At 35.6% G+C, this 24,401-nt stretch overlaps 1 protein-coding gene across 1 annotated transcript in view; it reads right to left on the bottom strand.

The window, feature by feature from the left end:
• The window catches only part of LOC125233523 (extracellular serine/threonine protein CG31145-like), a 96,317-nt gene extending 74,141 nt beyond the window's left edge, over nt 1-22,176 (bottom strand). Inside the window, exons 1-2 of the mRNA XM_048139575.1 lie at nt 22,124-22,176; nt 15,081-15,113 (exon numbers count right to left, since the gene is read on the bottom strand). Coding sequence (XP_047995532.1) covers nt 15,081-15,113; nt 22,124-22,161 — 71 coding nt within the window. The 5' untranslated portion in view covers nt 22,162-22,176. The remainder of the gene's footprint in view (nt 1-15,080; nt 15,114-22,123) is intronic.
• Between the last annotated feature and the right edge of the window lie 2,225 nt (nt 22,177-24,401).

Here is a 24,401-nt window from a genome sequence, read left to right as displayed (position 1 = left end):
TGATCCTAGCGAAAAATCTTATAGAACCTTTCTTGTAGGAAATATTATGACGATTAATTCTGTATACCATTATTTTTGCTGTGAGCCACCGTTTTTGAGTTATCAACAAAAAGCGGCCCATTTAAAAATACTTTCCAACTAAAATATTGATTCTAGCGAAAAAACGTATAGAACCTTTCTTGTAGGAAATATTATGTAGATTTTTTCTCGTGAGCATTTTATTTAGCTGTAGGCCACCGTTTACGAGGTATTTACAAAAAACGGCCCATGAAATCTATTTAAAAATACTTCCCAACTAAAATATTGATCCTAGCGAAAAATATTATAGAACCTTTCTTGTAGGAAATATTATGAAGATTAATTCTGTGTAACATTAGTTTTGGCTGTGAGCCACCGATTTCGAGTTATTAACAAAAAACGGCCCATGAAATCTATTTAAAAATAATTTCCAACTAAAATATTGATTCTAGCGAAAAATGTTATAGAACCTTTCTTATGGGAAATATTATGTAGATTAATTCTGTTTAACATTATTTTTGGCTGTGAGCCACCGAATTCGAGTTATTAACAAAAAACTGCCCATGAAATGTATTTAAAAATACTTTCCAACTAAAATATTGATTCTAGCGAAAAAACGTATAGAACCTTTCTTGTAGGAAATATTATGTAGATTAATTCTGTCTAACATTATTTTTGGCTGTGAGCCACCGTTTTTGAGTTATCAACAAAAAACGGCCCAAATATCTATTTAAAATACTTTCCAACTAAAAAATTGATCCTAGCGAAAAAAGTTATATAACCTTTCTTATAGGAAATTTTATGTAAATATTTTCTGTTTAACATAATTTTTTGCTGTGGGCCACCGTTTACGAGGTATTGACGAAAAACGGAGCATGTAATCGATTAAAAAAAACTTTCTTACTAAATTATCCATTTATATATTGATCCTATCGAAAAAACGTACATAACCTTTCTTGTAGGAAATTTTATGTAGATATTTTCTGTTTAACATATTTTTTTGCTGTGGGCCACCGTTTACGAGTTATTTACGAAAAACTAAAAAATTGACTTTCAAGATCGAATGGCAGGGTACGGACCCCACCTCATGTCATAGCATTATTTTTCCATGGCTATTTAGACCCTCATCTTTCACTGGTAAAAATGACAGACTGCCTCAAGAACCTTTTTTGGAATTTTTTTTTTTACCACTTTGTACCGTTCTGGCACGGTGAAGGACCCGGCCAAATGATCTGGCATAAATACTATGCGACTTCTGAGGAACTCTATTTTCACTTTTTAATAATTCCAGGTTGCCTCAAACACCTTTTTTGGGCCTCAAAAAATTAAATCTTTAAAAATTCATAGCTCGATAAAGCCCCGCTCCCCAGCTGCCAGACTTGCAGACCTGATGTTGGCTATGATCAGAGAAGCATCTGAGCACCTTTCCAGGTTGCCTCAAGGACCTACTCCAAAATCCTGCCAGCTCTCCGTCTAGTAGCTATGAACGGACAGGAAGATATCGTCTGACGAACTGGGTATACCATGTGACCCCCTTTGGAGTTATAACTATTTAGAGCCAAACAGTGAGAATTGTACATACATACATACATACAATCACGCCTGTGTCCCATGAAGGGGTAGGCAGAACACATCAAACTACTCAGGTTTCAGTGCCACTCTTGGCAAATAAGGGGTTGAAAGGAAACGAAACTGTGACATTGCAGTGACAGGTTGCCAGCCTGTCGCGTACGCGTGAGAATTGTAACTAAATAAATATGTCATTGTCGACCCAAACAAAGTATCATTTTACTATTGTAATTTCCTCAGTCGAGTAGACATCTAATGTGTCGCACCGGCATGTTACTCATTACCCCGTCTAAATTATCTACGACAGAAACTTGGCACTGTCACTAACGTATTTATCATACTTAGTGATGGTGATAGAATTACATACTTTGATACTAGATCTTGAGGACATGTATCAACATTACGTTGAATTTGGAAGAGGATATCCCTAGGAATACCACATATATTATTGTAGATGGTTTACCGTGAAACTCCTCTTTTCTAATTTACTCCGATTAGAGCGATAGAGAAATAATCCGGTTTTGCGAAGTGTGTCGTTCGCGGTAACCGCGGTAGGTAGTTCGCACAGTAGAGGTACGCAGGATTTTGTATTGCGAATTTATCATTTATACTTGCCAACTTTTAACTTGGCAGTGTAGCTTGATTCGAATGTATTGTGTCAAATAAATTTGATAAACGAAGAACTCATAATCATAGACGCGTGGAATGTGACAACTGCGGCAAACAACACCTGAGCAAACCCACGAAAATTTTCTTCGAACAGCTTCAAAGATGTGCTCATTACGTAAACCCGCACAATAAACGATTTGAACGACGACATGTGTCATCCCTGGCTGATTCACTGGATTCGAGAGGGACAGGAGATATGGGAAGTGGCAGGTAATTGGTGAGACGCCAACAGGTGGCGGTGTCGTCGCCCCGTCGGGAACTAATCCCCATTGACGTGCGTAAAATACTCGGGACACTATTCTGGCACCGTGTTCCGAACGCCTAAAGAGTGTTACCTGCCGGTTTACCCAAAATGACAATCGTAGACGCTACTTGGCGATTGAAACGCAGTCTCTGTCGCTTCACTACAGAAGAGCGATAGGGACTGTTATATACAAAACGCTTAGGAAGGGTAAGCAATTGTGACGCTGGCTAGGTACTCTGGCACCGTCTTTAGAACGCCTGAAAAGTGTTACCTGGTTGTCAGTGTTGTCATCGTGTAAGCCTGAAGCCAAATTTTGGAGCAAGACAGAGTTGTTTTCTTAGTAATAGTTGGCGCTTGTTAGATAATAAAATTAAACGTATTTTATGAGCCTGTTTATTTACTTTCATAGTCAATATTCTACGTTAAGGTTTATTTTTATTTGATGACTTACTACTGTGTTACGTGTTTGCCAGGAATAAGTCAGACATTTTACACATTTTCTACATATACCTACACCTTTCTGTTGCTGTAAGTACCTAGGTATAATTCTTATAAACATAACTTTTTTTTATCAGTTTGTAATATTTCCGATAGTACGAGTACCTTACAAATCAAACATTTATATTTCACTAAACACCAAGTAATACAAAAGGACAATATGTATCAGCATTTAAAATTATTGTCATACGATTAACAACATATCCAACACGTTATATTAATACGACATTTATGTCGCTGTCGTCTTCTTGGTTGGCTTGTTTTGATATTCTGCGCTAATAATATTGCTTCCTCGTTGCTCGATAAATTTAGTCGAATCATTTATTATTACATTTTACTTGTCGCTTCCGACTAAGAACATAATGCTGTCGCGTATGAAGCATGTATTAAATTCAGTATTGAAACATAATATGAGGTGATAAGTTGGTAACTTGGTAACACAATAGATTTGCAAAATATATTTATTTGAAATATTGGCAAAATTACCTACATAATGACTGAATTCACATAAGCATTACAACCTGTATACGCCTAAATCTAGACACTAGTTGATCTTTTACTTAACAAAACAACATTATTTAATCAACCACTCTAAATTAAATAGTAGCAGTTTCTGATAGATCTTCTTCTTCTTCCTCCTACCCTTATCCCACGTTATGTGGGGTCGGTACAACATGTCTTTCTCTTCCATTCTCCCCTATCTTTCGTCATCTCAACACTCACATCTTTCTTTCTCATGTCCTCTTTCACACAATCCATCCATCGTTGTTTGGGTTTACCCCTCCTCTATCCATCAACATTCATCTCCAACATTCTTTTGCCTATATGACACTCATCCCTCCTCATTACATGACCGTACCACGCCAACCTGCCACTCCTCATCTTTTCCGTTATAGGCGCAACTTTCAAACTTCCCCTAATATACTCATTCCTGATCCGATCCATTCTGGTCACTCCACACATCCATCTCAACATTCTCATTTCCGCTACGTGCAATCTCCTTCTGATAGATCTATTTTTATCAATTCGTTTGCACGAAATCTTGTTAGGAAGACATAAAACTTCTTGAAGCAAAATAGTGAGCAAGTAGGTACATAATTTCTCCTCTAGCAAAGTATAATAAAGAGTACTATCGTACAGTATAGCCACTCCCGCTCCCCGCTGAAAGTGCAACCGCCCACACCCTCTCAGTTACCTCACAGTTACCGCCTGTCAAAGACGCGAACAGTCGACCAGTCATATTTCACTCATACAAGCATAGTACGCGTTCACCTACACGAGCTTAGACTGTGTGCTAGGAACGCGCCTCTTTCATATATTTAATCGCCAGTGTCCGAGGTGTGGTGTGCCTCCAGGTACTAAACCTCTATTATCATTTTTTCAGCATAATTTAATAACACTGGCAAGAAAGCTACCTGTTACCGGTATCTACTAATATTTCGGTAATTGTTATTTTTGTATTCCGTTTAACCAATACCGACACACAAAAAGCGTGTGATATGAACTAGGTTACGCACACACTCGTATCGATTCTTCGGGTATCGGTATTCCATAAATCCACGTAGCACGTCAATTAAGTCACCCCTTAGCGCTTTTTCGGCCGCACCTTTGTTTTGACGGTAGTCATTACGGCCGAGAACGTATACTTGGAACAACCAAGCATAGATTAGATACCTACTCTATTTTGAGGGTCATTCCCATTTGTCCACACAATGTTCAATTGTGGTGGGCGCAGGCACACCTCTGGACACTGGCGATCAAATATATGAAAGAGGCGCGTTCCTAGCACACAGTCTAAGCTCGTGTAGGTGAACGCGTACCATGCTTGTATGAGTGACATATGACAGGTCGACTGTTCGTGTTTTTGACAGGCGGTAACTGTGAGGTAACCGAGAGGGGGTGGAGGCACTTTCAGCGGGGAGCGGGAGTGGCCATACTGTACGATAGTACTCTTTATTATACTGTGGCACAGGTGGCAATAGGCAATAGCCGCTGCATATCGTTCCAAGATATTTATCCCTGCTTATTGTATTTTCATCTTTCTTGCTGAGGATCGTGACCAACAGTGATGTCCCTCCATTTGGCACTGTCTAGGGCGAAATAGACTGCCCTCTGTATGGAACCACATACTTTTTTCATGGTGTTAGCCCACCTTATTGGTATTTCATCCCTAGAGAGTCGGCCTTCTACTTTGCCAAGTATAATCTTATTTCAAGGGTGTGCTGCTTCTTGTATTGCGGTGGTCGAATGGGAATACACCGTTTTGATCGTATACTTATAACGATGTTGAAAAAACAAACGCGTAAACAAAACTACGAGTACCTAGCCTAGACTAGAAACTACCTAAAAGACCTCACGGCATTGTCAAAGTTACTTATATCAGTTTATTTAAGATAAACTAATATCAAATAAGCGAGTTGAACTATAAATTCACTTATCAGACGCGCTAAGATAGTGATGACGAGAAACTTCTAAATTTAAAGTTGTAAATACATATTTTATTTCGTATCTAAAGTTATAATGGGAAAATTTTTTATTTATAGCGTATTTAATAAATAGTTCTTGTTTTAAGGAAATAATATGTTGTTTTGAAACAAGAAATCTATGATTTAGCATTTATTTTCTTTCGTCTAAGTATCCCTAAATTTTACATCTTTCTCGTGTAGCCGTATACGTGGTCTGTCCGCAGGTGCCACTGCGCGAGTTGTACAGAAACCAGGCTGAAGATGTTCCAGCGCTGAGTAGTATAAGCAGCGACGTTTAGCAAAGTTCTTCTTCAATTTTAAAGTAGAAGAAAGGGCTGCAACAATCGTGCGTGCTTAGGTCTGCAGTCGGAACCTAGCCCAGGCCTTATTCGCTTTCGCGAAACAGTGACGTACAATAAGACTTGGATTAGGTTTCAACATTAAACGAATAAACTTAACTATTTACACATATTATACAATTATAAGTACCTGCATAAGAGGCAGCCCAACACAAACACACTGTTTTTACAATATAAGTATTTCACAAGTTTTAAATGCAATGAAATAATTAGCACTTGAAATGTCTATGAGCCTTCCCCGGCAGAGAAAATTTTGTTTTTTTTTTTTTTTTAATTTATTTAGAGCATTGGCAACACGGCCATCAGCTCAAACAGAGACATAACAAAGATACAAAAAATACATAAACAACAACAAACAAATTAGTAATTTACAATAGGCCGAAGGTATGCTTGGTAAACTCATAAACTACTCTATACAAATCATAATGCTTTAGAAGTTCCTGTACGGAAGTAGGAAACTTCTTGTCCTTTAATATATCTTTACAATTACAAACAAAGAGTAATCTCTGCAAATTGAAATAAGGACAAACAAAAAACAAATGATCCAAATTGCAATCCTCAGCAGCACAAAAGCCACAAATGGCGTCATTAGACATTCTTAATGAAAATTTTGTGCAAAAAAACAAAAGACGCGTGATATGGCCGTACTTTTTCTTCTTAGCGGCCAGTGCGCGCGGCGACTGCAACATGCAGGTTTGCCATGTTACACTTCTTGATTTCTGATGACAGTATCACTCCCACAGAATCTTGAGTAAACATCTCGAGTAAGTACTCGAATCGGCCTTCTGGTTGACGTGTGGCAGCATAGTAATAGACGTATGAGTAAACATACAAAATCTATGACGAAGTCTATTATATGATAGCTCATTGTAGCAATTTTTCCTAGCGTGCATAAGCGTAGAGCTTCGTGGACATACAAATATTAACTCAAATCCATTGGAATCAGTCTATCGCTCTACGGTAGGCCCGTCAGAACCTCCTAAATTTTTCCATTCCTTTACTTAAAATTTATACACATACTGCCAAACATCAAATAGACCAATCAATTGTAATAACATTCCTACAATAGTCATAGTTTTCACTTTCGTCGTTACACTGTTTGTCTATTGCGCAAACTGCAACTAGGATGTGATCGCGTGCGCGCGCGCACTCGTTCCGCTTCCGAAGCGCAAGAGTCGATGTGAGCAGCGTGCGAAAAAACATGGCGGTTACTCAGCCACTGTGTCAGAGCGCATCACGCTATAAAACTCAATTAACTGACTTACAATTAGAAAGATTGCAGATAATTACGAGTGCAGCTAATGTGAACCTTAAACACAAAGTGACCCAAGTACAGTCGGCTTTAAAATCAGTGTACTTCGGATTATACCGTGTATTCCAAATACAAACAAAAATGCGCGGTTCTCTGGTAAAAACAATTGACGACGCTAATTTTCCCGTTCGAAATTTGAATTTTGAACATGTTATTGTAAAATTTTTCTATTATAATTATAAGTATGTAGGTACTGGACTGGGTCTATCTAAATGCACCCATTGACAATCAGTCCACCGGACAGTAACGGTAATAAAAATGTTGTATACATTTTTGTACTACTTTCGTTATCTGTAAGCCTTTAAAGTGTATAGATATTTATGTTACTGACTGTGCACGTGCGTGTTTACGTTATATCAGGATATATTTTATCTAATTACGCGTAAATTGCGTGTGAAAGAAAATTACCTTACTTCAATAGATGTATCAATTAAAGAAATATACTTAAATACAGGTCAAATTTAAAACTAAGTATTAAGTTTTAACGTTAAATGACCGTAAGCTTCAAATTGAAATTTTCCTTCACTGTAATTCGACTACGATGCCATGAAATTTGTTACCTAATTGGTAACAAATTTCATGGCATCGCGATTACCGATATGCATATATGTACACGTTTGCTACACCAAGGATAGTGATGTACCTACTTGGCAGACCTTGACAAATATTATACTGTTTTTCTGGAGACGCGCATAGGGTTACAGATACCGTATAGGACTTATTACGAAAGTATTACGCAATATTAGTGAAGGTTAATCCAGCTTGGGTTATCCACATATTATTCACAAAATTTCTGGTTTTAACCCATTATGTCATCTTTTTTGTATCCCTTTAACAGGGATTGTCACTTTATTATGACCCCCCCCCGCAACACTGTGACGTAATATATGGATGACGCTTATCGGTATGTTTTCGTAAGCTAGGCCGTATTAGGCATAATACCCAACCTGGCATAATCCTACGTTTCATATCCGACCTGATCTTGAAGGATCTCTGAAAGATTTCAGAAATGGTTTCACAATTATATGGTATAAATATGAAACAAATATGGTGATAGGTGATATATTTTTTGATTTCCATTTTTATTACCTACATAATATATTAAGACGCTACAGGAAGCGTCAATTCTCCATACAAACGCTCTCGACTATTTCCTCCCTGGTTTTTGAAGATAGAGCAATGATTTTTTCAACACAGACTATTTTTTTTTCTACTCCCATAGTGTTATTCGTCATTTACAGTGTCTTGCATAGATCTTTAAAACCCTACATAAAAGATGCCAGCCCCCGCCCGGCGCCCCGATATAGCTCTTACGATATAGCTCTTAAAGCATTGTTAGTAAACCTTTAATGGATATAGTGGGGGTGCGCGGGGCGCCGGGGGCTGGCGGCGGCGGGGGGAAGTGCGGGCGACAGGGTGAGTGCAGGGGTGAATACAGGAAATAGTGCGAATTTCACGAACGTTATTCTAGAAAACTATTAAAAAGTAAGTGCATGGTCGTAGAAAAAGTATTGTATGCAACGGTGTTTAACTGAGTAAAAAATACTCGTGGCGCCTTTCAAAAAATACTTACGCCTCTCGTCTTTTTTGACCTCACTTAAACGCCAGTTGCATAAAATACTATTATCTGTGTCGGATCGTTTTGATTTTTTCGATATTCTTATTTTTAAAGACGCTAGAGGCCATCAACATTTTTCAAAAACGGTGTTATTGATTATGGCGTAAAAAAGGTGTGGTATTCAAAATTGGTGACAATTAGCCAAAAAAACTAAACGGTCCGACACAGACTATTTCATTATTATTCAGATCATCAAATTTCGTTACGATTGATTAAGTTTTGAAGGAGTAAACAGTCGAGAGCGAAACCTCGATTTTAATGATTTTTTCGCAATATCTTTTAAATGACTTGTTATTAACAGACAATTTTTTTTCGATAAATCTAGTTAACAACACTAGTATATTAAACTAGAATTCCCAAATTGAAAGGGGGTCCTTTCCATTTTAGCATTTTCGCTCCTGTAGCGTCTTAAGATTTTCTTTCAATCTTTCGAACACAAATCATATCGCCAAGGCAATTAAACTGCACCAATTTGTCATAGTTGTTTATTGTACGATGCACGCACACCGCACAGCTCACGAATCGCTTAATGAAAACTCTAATGAGCTGGGCTGTGTTTAGCATTCGACGCGCCACCGAGACGACGTTAACGGAGATTCGGGTCGAATTTAAAATCTAATTAAAACTGAAAAAAACAGCTAATAAATTGAAAATTCTATGTAACAGCGACAAACTCACTAACTGCGAAGCCTGTGCACAGTCTGGCAAGAAAAGAGTAAAAATTAAAAAGTGGTAACGTCTAGTCGGCCTCGTGATCTTGTATAGTATTGATGTTAAAAGGACAACACCACAATATTGCAATTTTTTTAATACTCTTTTGCCAGACCGTACGTGACAGTGCAAAACGCCTACCAGCAGTACAGGCTAAGGTTAACATGAGATTTTTTTTACACTAGACAAATATTTTAATTTATTTAAAAAAAACAGGTCGATCAGTAACTGCGTATGTACGTCGTACATACCTACACATGTCGTATATTATGTTTTTATTGTAAGTTTATTATGTTCGACAATGAGGTTTTTTATTGCTTATGTTATGTAGATACATGAAGTACACGAATGTTGTACAAAATAATGCTAGGGCTTTATTTAGTTTGAATAAGTAGCAGTCTACATAGCTAGACGTGTCTGGACCTATGTGCTAATTTAAAACTGAAAATGAAAATGAAAATGAAAAATGAAAATGAAATATTTAATTTTTAAAGTAGGCATATTACAATGCGCATATGAACGTCAAATAAAGCTATGCCGGCTCTAACCCTACGCCTCAGCCTCGAGACGTTTCAGTCCCCCTCAGTTGGGAGGGGGTATCCTATGGGACCGGCAAGAAACTCGGCGGGCAACTTCTTTTCAAAACATTACATTTTATAACTAACATGCATTAAATAACAAGATACAACCCCTGAACCCTCCCAAACCTTTAGATTTCAAGACACAGTTTGTCCAATCTTTTTCGTTGTATGACTACAAATATGTTACCATTGTCCACTCAAGGGCTTAAACAATACACATACACAGATATGTTATACTGAGACAACATCCGAGATAAAGGAACAAATATTTGCTCTTACTTAGCTAACCGCTTCGTCAAATGTCAAAGTAATTGTTGTATTATATTATTTATTTAAATTTAAATTTTGGCCATTTTCTAAAAAAATTAATATATTTAAAAAAATTATACTTTCTATATTCCAAATTTCAAGTTGATAGCAATAGTAAATGGCTCAAATTTAATGCTCGATATATATATAGTCACGCCATTTCTAGGGAAGCAGACACTATAATTTCCACTTGCTGCGATCCTGACATACCCCTTTCGCTTCTGCCTAATTAATATAAATGAATCTAAATATATATTTACTTACAACATGTTTTTGTCTATACTATATCTTTACAAACACGCATGTCAAACTTTCAGGTAAGATAAATTATTGTTGTTTATATGGCAGACACATAGATATGAATAGTATCACTATCATGTTCAAGAAAACATGTTTTTCAGAACTAAATAATAATTGTCTGGAACATTCTAAACACTCATGGCGAAGTTACACTGAACTTTACGCTCGTTCGTCTTCATGATTGTTTGTCAATTGCAATAAATTATTTGCCCATATGGATATTTAACTTTAATTGAACCCTATTTAGCCTTTCGCTAACTGTGCAATAAATGATCATTAAGTAGCTGCAACCTTATTCGCATAAAAGGGTCATTATACAAACAAATAATAAGTAATTATACTTATTTCTTCGACACAGAATATATACTCGTATTCTATGTATATTATATGTCGATCTTCAGTCTTTTCTTCCATTTACAAAACATATAACAGTCAGTGAATAGTTATTTGTTATACAAGGGGGCAAAGTTGTATTTTAACGCCGAGTGTGGAATTGAAAAACGAGCAAGTGAAAGGATTCTATAGTTGAACCACGAGTGAAGCGAGTGGTTCGAGAATAGAATCCTGAACTTGCGAGTTTTTTAACACACGAGAAGTAAAATACATTTGCACCCGAGTGTAACACAAAACTTTTCCCCTCACTATAGCGAGGAAACTACAACGCAAAAAATGCGTTTATCACTGCTTCCAGTAGTTCCACAGGTGGTAAATCATCTTTATTACTAGATTCACCTACTTTTATCAATTTTAAAGCAGTTAATTTGACTTTATTCAAGGTCAAATTACTTTACCCACTAGTGGATAAAATGCGTTTTTACCCGCTGGTATTAAAGGACAAAACACGTGTTTCCGAGCTAGTGAGGGGAAAATAAATTGTATCTAAAGGTTGCAATTTATGTCACAAGTTAGCAACAGCAGTTTTCTCTTTGCTACTACATAGAACCACAGTATAATAAAGAGTACTATCGTATGATAGAACTAAGAATCAATAAATAGATCTGTATAATGTAAATTTAACTTTAAAAAATAACACTTGCACAGGTAGGGCTATCTTAATCGCTGCATACATGCATGCACAAGCATAGTGTGAGTCTAGTGTGCGAATCAGGCGAATGGACGCACCCATTCAGACTTTTAAAAGAAATATTTTTTAAACTAAGTAGTACTTTCTTTCTCGCAAGTGCCTTATATCTAATACAGCCGTCACCATAGTCCACATATAGTTCGGAAAGCAGTTTATGCGTCAGTGCGTCACTCACTGCGGGACAGCGGTTAGTAATCAAGCAAGCGTCGCGGTGCTTAATAACCGATACAACTGGATAGTTCCCGTCCTAAACGAAACGCATCGTCTCGTGACACCAGCATAATTCTGACCTCGGTCTTTATTCTTCCATGAAGAAAGTTTTGAAATGTATTTTACTTACTTTTTTTGCACTCTGAGAGCGCTCAGAAATTGCGGTAAATTTCAGGAAAACGTTACCGTTAGATTATGAAAATGTAATTTTTTATTTTAGTTTATACTGTTGTATATCGAATACAGTTAATACAATATATACAATATATTTTGCTGTGCCATTTCACCGCGAATGAGGCAAGAAGACTCTGTAAGTAAACCACACGAGTAGCACGATCTCTTTGGATTCTAATTTGAACTAAAAATGGCCGTTCTATCAAATATGCATGCACTCTTAACTATTAGTACAACTTATACTAGTGCATCAGAGATTAACCCATTGTAAGCTAAAGGAACAGCAACAACAGTCCGCCATTTTACCGGTCGTCGCCTTTCGCAACCTGGGCCTATTTGTCTAATCGATTATGACTGATGAACGTTATGAAACATTAAATAAGACAATTAGATTACTAAAACTGCCACCCGCTGCGATACTCTAAACCTAATTTTATTGCTGAAAAATGTTTAATCTTACGACATCTAGTAACTTGCAAAATGGAATAGCCTCGTCTGAAATTTATTTAATCCAAAAGATTCCATCTTTGATTGTTACACCAAATATTTGTGCAACGTATCTATTACATTATCTATTTTGTCACAATTATTTATATACTTGTCATTTGTGGATTGTGAGACTAGATCATAATATAATTTTCCAGCGCAAACAACGCTCTAACTAAACGAATAAAACGCGATTCTGTTGTAAGGACACAGAGTTATAAAAGAAAAAGAGTACGTCATATATTACGTCATTCAAATGCTCTCATACGTGTTCAAGAGGAGCGATAACTTAAGGCACAACTAGAAAGTAATGCTATTCGCATTATTCGTTTTGTATTTTTACTCCTCATAATTTGGGTTTGTATTATACCAAATAGGTCAGTAAATATCTATTGTTCATAGCAAGTTGCATATTACTCTGTTTATTTCATTGCTCTGCGGTATGAATGGTAGTCCTACAAGTAACTCAAATTGACCGTCGAGTAGAAAGCGGTAGTGTTCCCGGTGCACTCATACATGTCGGAGCCAGCTTTCCAGAAAATTACAAATGTCTGTTCAACTGTTCGCTGACATCAGAGAAGTACATTACATACGGCTGGGCTGATTCGTTTTATAGTTTAACCTTTAAGATTTGAACACTCCATTGTGCTCTGTTCAAATTGATAAGTTAAAATCAAGTTCATCATATTCCCCATCACGCAGTTGTCAGAGATGACAAAATGACCACAAAGTGGTGTAAGACGCTGGCGTGCCGGATATCAAGCAGTAGGTGTAATGTAGGTATGTAGAGGTAGTAGTTAAATACACTTATACAGTTGTGAAGTTGATATCTGTATTCTTTTATAAAAATAAAGCATTTACTTTAATTAATTCAAAATATACTGAATTCAGTATCGGCAAATAACATTTTAGCATTGAAATCATAATCATATTAAAATTTTGAAATGATTGATTATTCATCTATGTGAGGAGTATTACATACAACACAAATAGAGGTAATAGGTATTGCGTTTGAGGAAAAAACAATACTTTATATTTAAACATACATGAATAACAACATAAGTAATTTTAAGGAGTTTAATTCTTACATTTAATATTGAATCATGGTGTCTATGACAGTTCCCCCAAATAACTTTTGAACAGGTTTAATTTAAAAAAAAAAACCGGCCAAGAGCGTGTCGGGCCACGCTGTGTAGGGTTCCGTAGTTTTCCGTATTTTTCTCAAAAACTACTGAACCTATCAAGTTCAAAATCATTTTCCTAGAAAGTCTTTATAAAGTTCTACTCTTGCGATTTTTTTCATATTTTTTAAACATATGGTTCAAAAGTTAGAGGGGGGGGACGCACTTTTTTTTCCTTTAGGAGCGATTATTTCCTAAAATATTAATATTTATCAAAAAACGATCTTAGTAAACCCTTATTCATTTTTAAATACCTATTCAACAATATATCACACGTTGGGGTTGGAATTAAAAAAAAATATCAGCCCCCACTTTACATGTAGGGGGGGTACCCTAATAAAACATTTTTTTCCATTTTTTATTTTCGCACTTTGTTGGCGTGATTGATATACATATTGGTACTAAATTTCAGCTTTCTAGTGCTTACGGTTACTGAGATTATCCGCGGACGGACGGACGGACGGACGGACGGACGGACGGACGGACGGACGGACGGACGGACGGACGGACGGACGGACGGACGGACGGACGGACGGACGGACGGACGGACAGACAGACGGACAGACAGACATGGCGAAACTAGTTGACTACGGAACCCTAATAACCAATTATCTTACATTTCTAACAATTTATGTTACATTTCCAAAAACTGACTACAAAAGTTGTACGTGATAACTGAGAACTGAGCTTTCGACTTAGCATATGTACTGCGATATATGCATGTTTTAAAATCAATATGAATAGAAATACAATATGTAATTATGCCCACGTATGTAGGTAATTATTGAGGTCACAATAATCCGTCATGTTACAAAAACAATGTCGCGAAGCGCATAAATCGAGCATTGTGGGGCACGCGTGAGATCGGTACCGATCATGTTACACTCGATACCAATAAAAGTGAGCCACATTGAATGGTAATTTCTATATAATATGACCCAGTTTTATTGCTCTTGGGTGTAGATCGTCGATTGTCACCAGGGTGCTGTTAACGGGCCTCGCTTCTTTCTCTGGGGAGCTTGATCGACTGCAGTACGGTACTGTTTATTTTATAGGTTTTTACAAGTAGGTAGGATATAAATTGTTAAGATTTAAAAAATAATGAATATGCATGTCAATTTTCCTGCTGGATGTACCATTAGTGCATTGTTCTTCTACCCTAAGACTCATTTCATATCTCATTTAGAGTATTTAAGAAGTGCAATGCAAATGTAAATTTTCTGGATGTAATAAAAGTGATAGAAACTTTTTGCTCCTCGTTATTCCTAATAATAAAATATACTTAAACTTACCCAGAGATAAAGTAGAAGACAGCTTCCAGATTCCTGAAAATAAACAAAAAGTAAATTAAATAAAGTAAAATATATCAAAACATTACTTACATACTTCAGAATTAGAAAATTAATAAGGTAGATCATGTAAATATCAAATTCTGATTAAGAATGTAAAATTTCATATTGTGTATTGGTACATCCTGATTAGTGCAAGCGAGATACTTCAGTGCAAGCGACAGTACGTGACACAGATTACTTGTCTTGTCAAAACAATATGAAAAGTTCAACAATTTGATCTATCCGAATTGGCCTCTAGTGCATCGCAAGTATTGCAACACCGTCACGTGTAAACTGAATAGATAAACTGATATTATTAACTATTACTTAAAACAAAATGGTATGGAGTTTAGTGTTTGAAAAGTATGAACTTAAATTACAATACTCTTTTATGACCCATAATATTCATGAAATGGAACACTAAAAACAACATTACTGTAAGTATAGTCGGCGTCAAAATATTATTACATTTTTCGTCGCTACTTATTTATTTATCGTGTGGCATTTTATTAGAACCGTGAGGTGAAAAAACAGTACGGTTAGCAGGTTGTTGCACTTTTAACACCACCCAGTGTTCATGTCTGGGGTGGGAAATTCCTATAGACGCGGTGCAACTTTACCAATGTAAAGTATTACAAAATTAGCAAACATCCGACAAGTCAAAAGATGTTTACACGTCTCTAAGACAAAGACGGTGATAAGACGGTCATGTAACATACATATTTGGAATGTTGGGTTATAAAGAATTAAAGATGTTTCTGAACTCGACTAGTTACAGCGAAGGAAGGCACTCCCACGCGGTGATAAATCCAGTTTATTAGTTAATCTCATCTGCGTGGAAATAGGAATGTCCTCTCGGCGGTGCAGGAAACTATCACTCGTCAAATGCAGGATACCTATTTACTAACAATTGGATGTGACGCAACCTAATGCCTGATCCAGAACATATAACTTCAGAATTGTCGGCGGGACTTTTGCAAGTAATTTCATTTTGTAATTTATTCCAATAAAACCGATATTAATATTATTCTCGGCTTAAGTTGGGTAAGAGCATATCAGCATACCTACAGTTACATTATTAATTATCTCAGTATTCAACCAAATAATTATTATATCAAATTTTCAAATTATGTACCTACTTAAAGAATACAGTTTATCACGCGACCATGCTAGCCTGTAGCATGGTCGCGTGATAAACGATATAACGTCAGGCCGTCCCTATCGCACTTACAAATAGTGCGAAAAAGACGGCCTGACGTTATGTCGTTTATCGCACGACCATGCTATCGGTCCAGATTTCTAAATAATACTGTAAAGTTTATTCTGAAAGAAAACAAAATGCTTAAATTTCCATCCCGTTGTACGAAGACTTTATCTACACAAAACGCAAAAAACAACCTTTTTGGGTTCACACTAACATAAGTTCAAAAATCATATTCTCATCAACAGACTCATCACCACAAAGTACTGAACTGCAAGTAATAAATATTAATAACAGTCGGTAATGTCAACAAATAGCCATCAACCCCCATTAGGAGGGGAGCATCGGTCATTAGAGGGAACATTTCAAATCAAACGAACTTGGTGCGCTGACGGCGCGGGAAAGTTGCGCTAATTGCCTCAACTTACTCTTTTAACAGAAAATAAAAGCTAAATAACTTTATAAAATGTAAACAGGTAGTTTCCAGTGTAAATTCGATAAGGTAAATACTTTATTTAAACCGCAATAAAAATAACTGTTAATTAACAGCAAGGAATTATTGGTTCAAATAAATTTTATCCCCAAAAGTTTTTTTTGTCATTAAATTAGTTAAGCTTGAGTAGATACAGGTGTACTATACTACATTTTTATTTATTATTTATACATAGACTACACTGAGAGAAATTTGTATTGTGAATTTAACAAGTTCGACTTGTTGCGGGTTTATCCGTTTGAAACAAAAGTATTTTAGTAAACGGAATAAATCACAATATTGATGATACAGTTTAGAATGGCTTAAAACCATAGATATGACATACCACACCATAGATATGATATGATAATACTGGTTCATGTTGAACCCATTTTATTTAAGTAAGCAAATACGGCTACAATTTCAAAGTGTGGTTTTCAGTTAATTATGAGATTAAAAATTAGTATTATCAGAAGATAATACTAATTTTTTATCTAAATAAAACTTTTTAACAAAAAATAAAACCGCCTTCAAAAATGAGCGCGTTACAAAACACGGAGAAACTAAAAAGCAAAAAATAATAAACCTTTGAATTCAGATTTCTTATCGGATTGCAATAATCTAAACATCCAAATTATAAACAAATCAATTACTTTTGTAGTCGGTACCAGACCTGTACATCGCCTTCCTGTTTGCACCACTCAACCATACGCAGGCTGGTACCGACTCCAAAAATAATTGATTTGTTTATAATTTGGATGTTTAGATTATTGCAATCCGATAAGAAATCTGAATTCAAAGGTTTATTATTTTTTGCTTTTTAGTTTCTCCGTGTTTTGTAACGCGCTCATTTTTGAAGGCGGTTTTATTTTTTGTTAAAAAGTTTATTTATTTGTTGATTTTTAGTGGTTCCTATTGATATTTTATGTATCAGTCCGAATATATGTACAGTAGTGAAAGAATTATCCTTTAACTCCTAACCATTGAGGAGTTGACCTTCCATCATCAGCTCAGCCACATAAAGTTATCACCATCAGGCGTAAATACTGGTGTACCTTTGAAAAATACACTAAAAACATTACATGTGCCTATAACATTTGAGGAGTTCCCTCGATTTCTCCAAGATCCCATCATCAGACCCCGACTTGGTGCCAATGGGACCATCTCGGGGTTATACCGGATCGAATGAAAAAAAAATTTTGAAAATCGGTCCATGATTCTCGGAGATATCGAATAACATACATACAAAAAAAAATAAAAAATAAAATAAAATAAAAACATTCAGTCGAATTGAGAACCTCCTCCTTTTTTGAAGTCGGTTAAAAAATTTGAAATCAAATAGAAATTTGGCTATACTCACTACAAAAATAATATAAATAGGTACTTCACTAAAAGTTGTGCCAGACAAAACAACTTACTTGCTTTAAATCGGAAAATGGAAAATCCAGATTGCATCAACTTCTTCATATTGTCATATGAAACCGAAGCTTGCAATCGCACTGTAGCAATCGAGATGACCTCCCAATAACGAACCCCACTATGAAACGGGCTTTAAACAACAACGGTTATATAACCTACTGCATGGCCGAGGTGACAATTGCAGTACTACAACGAAACGCTTTCTTTCTATCCCTTTTTAACCCCCGACGCAAAAACGACGGGGTGCTATAAGTTTGAGGTGGCATCTTAGCTCCCGAACGGATGAACTGTTTTAGTTTTTATGTTTAAAAACGGAATTAGTCGGGAGTGTTCTTAGTCATGTTTGATGGAAATCTGTCCACTACGTTGGGGTTTTTTTTCAAAATTTCAATTTTGTGGTTAGGTTAGGTGAAAGTGACACCGTTTCATTGGCTACAGAGCGTAAACGGTTGGCAATTTGGCTACGCTGCCAGTCTCAATGCCAGCAGCGTTCAGTTAAGGACCAGTTTAAATTAACTTTTGAATAAAAATGCAGAACGAAATTAAAATTCCATTCCAGTCATATGGCAGTGACAATGGCCCAGTTACTAATGGGCCGAGCTCCGTGTTTTAATGTTACCATTTGTACAATTAATGCAAGTACATATGAAATTAATTTAGTTTTAATTAGTTAATTCGTCACGGCTGTGCGCAGATTTTGAGCTGATATGCGAAAAATTTTACGATTATTTCGCTATTAGGTATGTTGGTAACGTAAATGTCCCTGTGCTCGACTGTGTTCCAGTAACCACCATTTTCAATCATAAGCCAATGTCAATGCCAAAATCTATACATGACAGAGGTGTCATCTATTGGGGATTATTATTTAACACGCCTAGTACACCTTAGGTACCTTGATTCCGGATCCCGGTAGTTAATTGAAATTAGATGACCATAACTAAACTACTTATTTTATACACCGTGGGCTTGAAAAACCCGAAAGATTTTAACTAACGATTCTAGACGCTAATAAGAGTAAATAAAAATCACAATTTAAAATCAAAACATATATAAGAGTTTTGAATGATTCACAGTTATTTTCATTAGACTTATATTGACCGGGATATAGACCGTGATTACCTTTTTAGGGTTCCGTACCAAAAAGGTACAACAGGAACCCTTATGGTGCGACTCTGTCCGTCTGTCTGTCCGTCTGTCACATTCCTAAATATCTCGAGAACTACTTATGCTATCAACTTGAAATTTGGAATAGTTGTGAACATTGTGAACCTCTACAAATAGAAGGTATAATTTTATTTAAATTTATTAATTTTAATTGTAGAAAATGGCTAAAATGAAAGGGGGGCAAACTGTAAATTTCAAGTTACTAGGTCAAGTGGGGTATCGTTAGAAAGAGCTTAAATTGAACGTAAATAAACTATTTTTTATAATTTTTTTGTTGTGGAAAAAAAAAGAATTTTGAAGCAAAATGTAAAAAAAAATACCGTTCCCCCCCCCTTATCTCCGAAGTTTACCAACGAAAAATTATGAAAATTTTAGGAAACATTGGTTTTATGCTAAATATTACAGGAAAAATATAATCGTGTTTGTATCTTGAAAACTTTTTTTTTAATTCACAAAAAACTTTTCACATTTTTACTTTTAATTTACCCACCTTTGCAGATGTATATAGTACTTCAAATTAATACGAGATGTTACGTAAATCATCTTCTTTCCAATAAAGTAAAAATTGTTTAAATCGGTTAACATTATAAAGAATAATCACTGAAAAACCAACATACTATGGTCGCGCAAATTAGTTAGCGAATTCACCGAGAGATGGCGCTATACACAATAATGCTCATTAGTACCTATACTTTTGTCTTCTAGTCAAGTCGTTAGAGTTATGTGAAAACATGAGATTATTTTAACTGGGGAGTTTGAAAGTTTGTACGGAACCCTCGATGGGTAGAGAAAATACACTACAATTTGTGCTACAGTAATCCTCATTCAGTTCAATAGTTCGTAAAATCTATCGGTTTTTCTCGAAGAATGTTATCATACAACGAGTTATTTATGAACATAAATAACAGTATCAAATACCGGTTTGTCTGCAAGGTCGGAGACAGGTTTCGTGATCTGTCATGACTCGGTTACCGACAAAATCTCCGCTGCCGTAATAATTCGTACCTACTCCTCTTATTTAACATTCAAAAATAAAAGTGTGTGATTATGTAATGATAAAATAATTATGTATTATTTCGGGATTATATTTTTTATACTTAAAATCCATCAAATTTTGAATCTTTTATACTAAGTATAACCTTATATTAAAATTTTCTAGTCTTTTATATTATTAATTCATGTTTCTTATATTTATTTATTTATTTAAACTTTATTGCACAAATTTACAAAAAAAAGAGTACAAATGGCGGACTTAACGCCTTGAGGCATTCTCTACCAGTCAACCATTGGGCTAAACATATATTATATTATCTTTATACAGTTAACAAATCGGTCACCATTTCATTTTGCATCTGTAAAAGTTACGGTAGATAATTTTTTGTTTGCATTCAATTTATTAAGTATTATTACCAAATTTCAACATTTTAACAGACCAAACCACGTAATTTGTGTAGATGCCACTTGTATTGTACTTTAGAATCGACTTAACACTTAAATGATACTAGAAAGATACTGCAATTTTTACTCCATTGCATAAACTTACGTCATTTGTACATCAATAAGATTGACCTCGCAGTTACACTGTAACGTAAAGCCATTCAGGATACGTAACATAGCCAAATGCACAAACGCTTACGATAATATCGTAATGGTATCGTATTGTATCTCTATCGCTCTTTATTGGCGCAACAGAGCAAGGCTGCGTTTCGATCGGCGTTTAGCGTCAGCGATTGTCATTTCGGCTAGGCTGGCAGATCATGTCTCATATATATTATACTACTCTTTGGATCATGTTCAAATCACTTGAACGAAGAAGGCCTTTCGATTGATGTGATATTATGCAAACTTGCGAATCGTACGTAATTCTTATTGTTATTTAAAGCAGATGATACAGTCGTTTTAGTGTGCCACTTGTTACTATGTTACTAAATGACACAATGGGCATTTTTTTAATAAATCGCAATTTTTGAATATTACTTAAAGACTTACAATCTTCAGTTATGATATAATATGAGTATTAGCGTAATTATTTGCATTAGTTTGCAGTAGAGGTAGCCAAAAAATAAAGGATATAATTATTTTCCAAGAAACAAGCAAAAGTAAGCCAATTAATTTCACATTCATACTTACTTATATTTATCTATTTGTATTAATAATGTACCTACTTATATTTCATTGAAATTATAAAATAGGTACATATGTCAAAACTTCAGCTCAGACTCAGACAGTTTTCTAAGTAATAACATAAATACAAAATTATCATAGCTAAAAGGCTATTCGTGTACATACAATTTACGATCAGGAATCAGGAGAATCTGATCTGAATTTTCATTTCTAAAAAGTCACATCTGAAAAGTTAAGAGGAAATTTCTAAGATCTGCGTCAAACTAAAATTGAGACTCTTACATTCCAACCGTTCGATCAATTCCGTCGAATCAACCTTGAGCGTTAATAATGTTACAGGTAGGCAGGTAGGTATTTAGTACCTACAGTGTCTAAATAACTAGTGTTATATCGTCTAGTGAATTTATTGGTTATCAAACACCGAGTTCTCATTATAGAGTTGTTCCAATTACTTACTGCCCGATTTTTTACTATTAAAAGCTAAATGAGAAAATGTTGGCAATAGTTTCTAATTGCCAAAAACGAATTTTTCACAAAATTTACAATGACACATCAGACACATGCACAAAAATCATCGTACCAACTTATTCGCAGACATTCAAATTGTAAAAAACAACACATTACCTGCATAATAACACTAAACAAAACTGAAAATATCTCATCACGTAAACTTTAACCACTTTTTCACAAAATTTCACTCACACATCGTCAATTACGAATAAATTTGTTAAAAAAGCGGGAGAGGAAAGGGATGTAAGCCGATCCGGCGCGATGCGCGGGCGCCAAGTGTTTTGAGCAAATCGCGCGGCAAAGAAAGACGCGCCCACGCATTCACGCGGCTATAACTAGAGCTTCTCGGCCCTCGGCAAGGTTGCCTGGAATACGACGACTTGTTCCACTTGTAGGTCTATCTTAAAAACAAGTCTTATTTTGAACACGGTACTCGTACGATTGGAGCTAAATTTATCCCAGTGGCAATGACACTTTTCGATGTCAATACTGTGAACGATAAGCCAAATCAATACTCGGATCTCTTTATAAAAACAAACCATTGTAGCTCACGACAAACCACTCGGGAAAAAGGTACAATAATGATATTTAGTTTAGACCCGGTAGTGACACTAAATATACGAAGCACTAGAGTCTGGGGGCCGATTTTTGAATGTCGACCATTCGATTTCGTGAATTTCGTTCAATAATATCTGCACTACTAGCGATTTAAATTCTACTAACAGTAGCGAAAGCGAGTGGTCATAGCCACTAGTTTTAAAATAACTAGCCGCATTCGTTCAAAAATTACATTACGCCGTTTTTCCAGACTTCCGAACAGCGAATTCGATCGTTCGAAATTCAAAAATCGGTGCCCTGTTCGGAAAGAGGAGAATCGTGAAATGTATGGGCTGTAATACATTCCACGACTCTTCTCTTTCCGAAGTTCCGAACAGACTCTAGTAAAATATAATATGTAATTGTTATTATCATAGTAAATACCACTGACAACTTACATATTTGTTTGAATCATATGGGACACTGTGTCTTTACGTGCTCGAATAATAAACTGAACATCCGACGGAATGAACCGGACGAAGAGTGTTTTTGGAAAATGTTTAAACTCATTTAGGTATACCTACTACTAATTTAAACATTTACAATAAAGTTGCAGTTTCAAACTCACCTCGGGGTGTTTTATGAAACTTATACATCGGATACAAATTCAGATATTTGGTGAAAAATATTGTCAGGAAATAATACAAATGTAAACGACGACCGTGAAAATTATTACAGTACATGCTTTAGGCTTATAGGGTGGACGCATTCAATACCTAACAGTAGAATGTCCCAACAAAAACCGAATTAATAATGCTTATAAAGAAGAAGAAATATTTTTAATATGTTTACTTACATTACAGTATTGCCAAATTGCAGTAATATTATCCAGTTATTGAACATTATTACTTATTGAATTTTTCAAGCAAAATATCACCACTGCAGTAATTACAGTGTACCATAATATAGTAGCAGTTATTACACTTTATTGTACAAGAATAAAAACATATATAACAGAAAAAATAAAAATAACACACACATCATTTGTACAAAGGCGAACTTATTCCATTAAGGGATTTCTTCCAGTTAACCTTAGAGCAGTTAAGGGAGAATTGGAGACAGTACACTTTCCTAAGCTACCTTTACCTACAAACTATAGCAATATAGAAAAATATTTACAATCTACAAACTATAGCAATATAGAAAAATATTTACAACTTGCATCATAAAAGTTTCCGAATAATCATGTAGACCAAGGGACAACGACTTACCTCGGTCTATAGTCCTAAGATACTGCTATCTTACGTAGATTTCTTGGTCACACCTTCAAAAAAACAAACCTCTAAACATCAATTATAAGCAGAGATCGGATTTTTGTGCGTCATCTCATACTAAAAGTCATTAAAATGACGTAAGTCACTAAGAATGTCGCAAATCCGTCCGATCTCTGATTATAAGTAAGTAAAATACATTAAATTCTACTGGATCGTCACAAGTTGCAAGAAATATTCCGACTAGAAGTAGTTTTATTGCATCCCAGCGAATGCCACTTTCGCAACCATCGCGTCGTATAAAGTTAATCGTATAAACAGTTTGTGATTATTTTCCGAAACCCAATTTTGTTGAACGAATACCCAATAAAATCTTCGCCGATATCGCGGTCATTGCTGTATGCAACATTTGCATTGGTGTTTAAAACGGATTTTCGAATAAAAGCATGTGTCTCAGATGGATCAACAAAACAAACGTATCTATAGAACATACATACATATAGTACATCTTTTAGAGAGCATAGCAATATTCATCTGTTTTTTGAGGGCTTACTGCCCGATTGGAAATAAATAATTTGATCTGT

Source organism: Leguminivora glycinivorella, chromosome 14 (genome assembly GCF_023078275.1).
Source record: "Leguminivora glycinivorella isolate SPB_JAAS2020 chromosome 14, LegGlyc_1.1, whole genome shotgun sequence".
Classification (NCBI taxonomy): domain Eukaryota; kingdom Metazoa; phylum Arthropoda; class Insecta; order Lepidoptera; family Tortricidae; genus Leguminivora; species Leguminivora glycinivorella.
This window is presented reverse-complemented; position numbering and strand designations above follow the sequence as displayed.